Source organism: Aegilops tauschii, chromosome 2 (genome assembly GCF_002575655.3).
Source record: "Aegilops tauschii subsp. strangulata cultivar AL8/78 chromosome 2, Aet v6.0, whole genome shotgun sequence".
NCBI lineage: Eukaryota > Viridiplantae > Streptophyta > Magnoliopsida > Poales > Poaceae > Aegilops > Aegilops tauschii.
The window spans coordinates 436,303,564-436,308,065 of record NC_053036.3 but is presented as its reverse complement, the minus strand read 5'-3'; the positions used below and the strand labels follow the sequence as shown (position 1 = coordinate 436,308,065).

The following is a 4,502-nucleotide window of genomic DNA, read 5'->3' as shown; positions in this document are numbered from 1 at the left end:
CTCGTCATAATTTATAGCGTAGAACAAACCTATGCTTTCACTTCAACAATAGTACTTGGGCTAAAAAATGATTGACTTATCAACCTCACCATCTGTCCAGAAGCTGAGTAGTAAGCATTCAAAATCATTTTCAGCCTTTCAACATTCATACAGTACGTTTCACCAAATGAAAAAAGAAATCTATTTTATTCATGGTAGCGAAAAACAGAAACCGTTTTTTCCTATGTAAAAGATAGAACAACGGAATTACTAATTTTCATACGGATGAAGTTTATTGGCTTTCAGTCGTCTTTTGAGACGTGCGATCTCTGTCGCGAGATTCGTGCTTTCTTTCGTCGTTTGCTGGCGCTGAGTTTCTTATCAGGCCCGCTTGTATTTTCCAGACCCCCGCTCGCTGCCGCGCGTCGGTGGTTTTTGTTTCTTTCCTTCCTCTGTCTCTTCCCCGCGCCGCTCGATCCCCTTTTCATTTCGAACACGTAACCCAGAAGGCAACTGAGAGAGATATCCATGGCGATTTGGAGCTCCCCCTCGCCGCTCGTTGGTTGGTGGTGACTCGTCGGCGCTCTCCCTCCTACTGCCTCGCTCCCTCCGCCTCGTCGTTGTTTCTCCAGCCGAAGACCTGCAGCATCTCTCCGCCCCGCATCCACCTTGGCACCATTATTTCGCCGCTCGTCGGTTTTGTTCGATTCGGTATGTCCCCCCCTGTTGCTTTGATCCCCAGCTCTGTATGCTAGTGCGTAGTGTTTTTCTCGGTCAGATTTGTTTGCTTGTGTTAATGTCCTGCAGCTTCTTGTGTAGATGTGTGAGGTTACGCCGTTCCTGTGTTTGAATCTCGTCTGTCATGCAAATTTTGATTAGGGTTTCTGGTTGGTTGTTAGTTTCATTGATCTGCATGTGTGTCACGCCTTCAATCGATTTATGGTTTCTGGGATTGATTTGCCGAGTGCGAAAACAGAGTCGCCTGAAGCTGATTACCGAGGAGATGGTGCAGCACACAACAGTCAATTTGATGGTTTACAGAGAGGTGTACCTTGAGTGTGGTGTGGTAGGCTGACTGGTGTACCCACGCGACAGGGTGTGTGTGTGCTCTGTATTTTTTAGCATGGCATGCCGTGTGTGAGATGTATGCGTGAGTCTAGTCTGAACCTTTCCCCCTGTTCTCTGTACCTATCCCAACTTTCCTCTCCATCCTCTCATGTACTCTATCTCTCACACACCCAAATTCCTCCTGTAATTTGTGAGATCTATCAATCTATGAGATGGGCATTGTGGTTAATTGTTTGAATTCGGCTGGTTGTTTGATTTTGTGTGCGGTATTTGAGCAATTCGAACATAGCAGATCATCGTTCAGGCCCTGCTCTCCATTGTTAGTATCTATGTGTTAATTTTCCCCTGGGCCATTTTTACTGTCACCGTGTGTATGTATGGTTGGCATGCTGGGTCGCCTTGGGATTGTGGCTGTAATTCTCAATGGATTTACAGTGTAATTCCTGTGTGTAATTCCTAGTGGATTTACACTGTACTTCTCATTTTGGGTTTACACTGTAATTTTCATTGGATTTGCACTGTAATTGCCATTGGATATGCAGTTGGGTGAGAATATAATTCCTATTTGGTTTTCAGTGTAATTACAGTGTAACCCCTATTGGTTAATCAGTGTAATTCATATTGGTTTATCAGTATAATTTTTATTGGTTTTACAGTGTAATTAGTACTGTAATTCCTTGTTTTTTTTTTGGTTTTTACAGTGTAATTCCTAGTGGATTTGCATTGTGATCTCCATTATAGCCCGTAAGTGTTGATGCTAGTTTACCGTTTGATTTCGACACTGTAAATCTTAGTGTAATTAGTACTGTAATTTTATATTTGTACACAGTAATTCTTTGTTGATTTACACTGTATATGTACTGAAACTCTTTGTTAATTTGCACTGTCATTCCTTGTTGATTCTCACTGTAATTCTTTGTTGATTTACACTGTAATCTTAGTGGATTTATACTGTAATCTTACTGGTTTGTCACTGTACATTTTACTGGATATACACTGTATTTCTTAGTGCAAATCTTAGTGTTTTTTTACTTCACCTTTTTAGAGTGATTTTCTAGTGCAATCCCTAGAGGCTTTCTTTTAGTGAATTATTTTGAATTAATCCTGTAATTCGTAGTGGTTTTGTCACTGTAATTTCTATATCTTGTCAGTGTAATTATAATTTTGCAAATGCTAGTGGGATTTGTAGCACGCCATCACTGTAAATCCTAGCGGTTCTTTATCAGTGTTATATTCCTTGTAATCCTAGCGGTTATTTTACTGTGATGTATTTCCAACTGATTGATGATGTTATTTCATTTTTATTTGTGATGTCTTGCTTCACGCTAATGTCAGCTTCTGGTATTTTTTTGCAGGGTGTTTTGGATAGTTTTGCCTGATAATGTTAGTTAGTTATTTTTTTTCTAGTTTTTGTGTAATTTATTTGTTAGGCTCTTTAGTTATTCAGTTGTAATATAATTCTAAACAAACATATGGTAAAATGTTACAGCTGTATAGCTGTTAGAAATTTATGCATATGCATAAAGTTCATTGCGCTTTTATGGCAGTTGTTTTGTATTTTTATGATTTAGTTCATGTATTTTTTGTATTTGTCTGGCTGATCTTTGTATGGATCTGCCTTTGGTGCATGTAAATATTCTTTTGTATTGTTTTACCTTTCTGCCATTTTTTCTTAGCATTTGTTCCTTTCTATGTGTTTTTATATATTTTGGAAATAGATTAAAGTATGGGTAGAATCATGAAGGGTCTTGGTAAGGGCTTTTCTTCTGCTTGCTTAGAAGAGTCTGATGATTTGGATGGGGATCCTTTTGTCCCCAATGATTTCACCGAGGACGATTCTTTCCAAGCTTCAGAGGTTATTTTCTTGTTTTGATTTTTGATTTTTCCTTTTTTTTTTGTTTATTCTTGTTTGGTAACTTATTTGTTCCAGCCAGCTTATTCTTTTTTATTGTTTACTGCAGGAAGGTTCTATGGATGATCCTGATTTTGACAAAGCTTTGTATGATTTCTATGTGTCGCATGTAAGTGTGTTGTTGTAATTATTGCATTTTGTTCTAGTTTTCATTTATGTTTGTTTTTATTGTATAATTCATTGCCTGTTTATATGTCTTTTGCAGAAAGCGAATTTCCTGAAACGGAAGATTACAGATGCTGGAGCTCGCAATGTGGTATTTACGTTTCGTTGTTCTATTCGCATTTTCTGTACCCAACTACCACTATGATAGAGATAGATTTAAATTTGTTTTTCCCCCTTGTTTGATGTTTCTGCTAGATGGTTTTTCATTGTTGATCTAGTGTATTTTTATCCTGATTCCTTTTTTGTTTTGTGTTCCTTGTTCTGTTGTAGAAGCGCACACGGTCTTCTAATTTTCCCGTAGCAAATACATTCGCTAGATACTCTAGCAAGTTGTTCTCCACTGTTATTGGCGGCTTGTCTCCTCGGCAAGTACGTGTTCTTCAGAGTTATGGGGCTAGTTGTTCTCCACAAGTTTGTGAGGACAGTGGTGCCACTTAGGTTTGTCAAATGGCTAGCATCCAAATTTGATGTTCGTGCTTCAGTGATTCAGATTAGGAAAACGTTTATTCTGATTTGCGAATATGTCACCCATGATATATTAGGTCTTCCTGTTGACGGTGAGCCTATTGTGTCCGATGATGCTGGCTGTGAGTTTATCTTGTCTCATTTCAATGTGACTAGCATCCCACCAGTTTCATTCTTCTGCAATAAACTAAAATCCACCTCTGAAGAATTGCCCGATGAAGACATTTTCATCTGCTTCATGTGCATTGCCTTGTCCACCTTCTTGTGTCCAAATCCAATATTAGTACTCTGTAATTCTGGAGTTTTTATTGTAATCCATGATGGTTTTCAGTGTAACTATTAGTTGATTTTGCTCTGTAATGCCTAGTGGAATTACAGTGTACTTTAATAGGCTTTACATAGTAAATCTTAGTGGATTTACAGTGTAATTTTACACAGAATCCTTGTGGATTTTTAGTGTACTTTTAGTTTATTTTACATGTTTTTTCTTAGTGGTATTGCAGACATTTTGTTTAGTGGTTTTTGCTGTGTAATTCTTAGTCGAATTTTAGTATTTTTCTCAGTAGATTTTTTAATGATATTTAAGTGGTATTTTTACAGTGTATTTTCCAAGTGGTATTTTCCAGTGGAATTTCAGTTCATTTTTTTAGTGATTTTTCACTGTAATTCTTAGTGGTTTAGTGTAAATTTAGTCATTTGTTAGTTCATATTGCAGATGTTATCTGTGCGTGTTTGATATGTTTTGGGTGTGGACCCGTTAAAAGTTGGGGGTCTGGACCTGTTTTAAAAGCGTAAACGCGGGACAGAGAGGCTGAAACAGGGGATACGGGACAGGGACAGTTGTCGTTTTTAGTTGGCTGAAAAATATGACTGAAAGCCAATTGGATTTCAGCCGGATGTGATTTAGACAGTC

At 38.0% G+C, this 4,502-nt stretch overlaps 1 protein-coding gene across 5 annotated transcripts; it reads left to right on the top strand.

Moving 5' to 3' along the window:
- The first annotated feature begins 401 nt into the window (after nt 1–401).
- On the top strand, nt 402–4,238 carry LOC120973546 (uncharacterized). 5 transcript variants are annotated; one of them, XM_040399331.2, is made up of 6 exons: nt 402–690; nt 2,766–2,902; nt 3,009–3,068; nt 3,165–3,215; nt 3,395–3,562; nt 3,667–4,238. In XM_040399331.2, exons 2-5 carry the CDS (start codon nt 2,774–2,776, stop codon nt 3,560–3,562), a joined length of 408 nt encoding a protein of 135 aa, XP_040255265.1. In that variant the 5' UTR covers nt 402–690; nt 2,766–2,773; the 3' UTR covers nt 3,667–4,238. The 5 variants fall into 5 exon arrangements, 1 of the variants encoding a protein (XP_040255265.1); XR_005768605.2 differs by lacking the exon at nt 2,766–2,902 and having other exon boundaries at nt 3,165–4,238; XR_005768606.2 differs by lacking the exons at nt 2,766–2,902; nt 3,009–3,068; nt 3,165–3,215; nt 3,395–3,562; nt 3,667–4,238 and adding an exon at nt 2,403–2,588.
- Nucleotides 4,239–4,502: the final 264 nt, after the last annotated feature.

Bases quoted from the DNA above. Each gene is read 5' to 3' on its own strand.
- LOC120973546 (XM_040399331.2), top strand. From the start codon at position 2,774: ATGGGTAGAATCATGAAGGGTCTTGGTAAGGGCTTTTCTTCTGCTTGC. The intron at 2,903-3,008 runs GTTATTTTCTTG...TGTTTACTGCAG, and splicing joins ATTCTTTCCAAGCTTCAGAG to GAAGGTTCTATGGATGATCC. The intron at 3,069-3,164 runs GTAAGTGTGTTG...TGTCTTTTGCAG, and splicing joins ATGATTTCTATGTGTCGCAT to AAAGCGAATTTCCTGAAACG.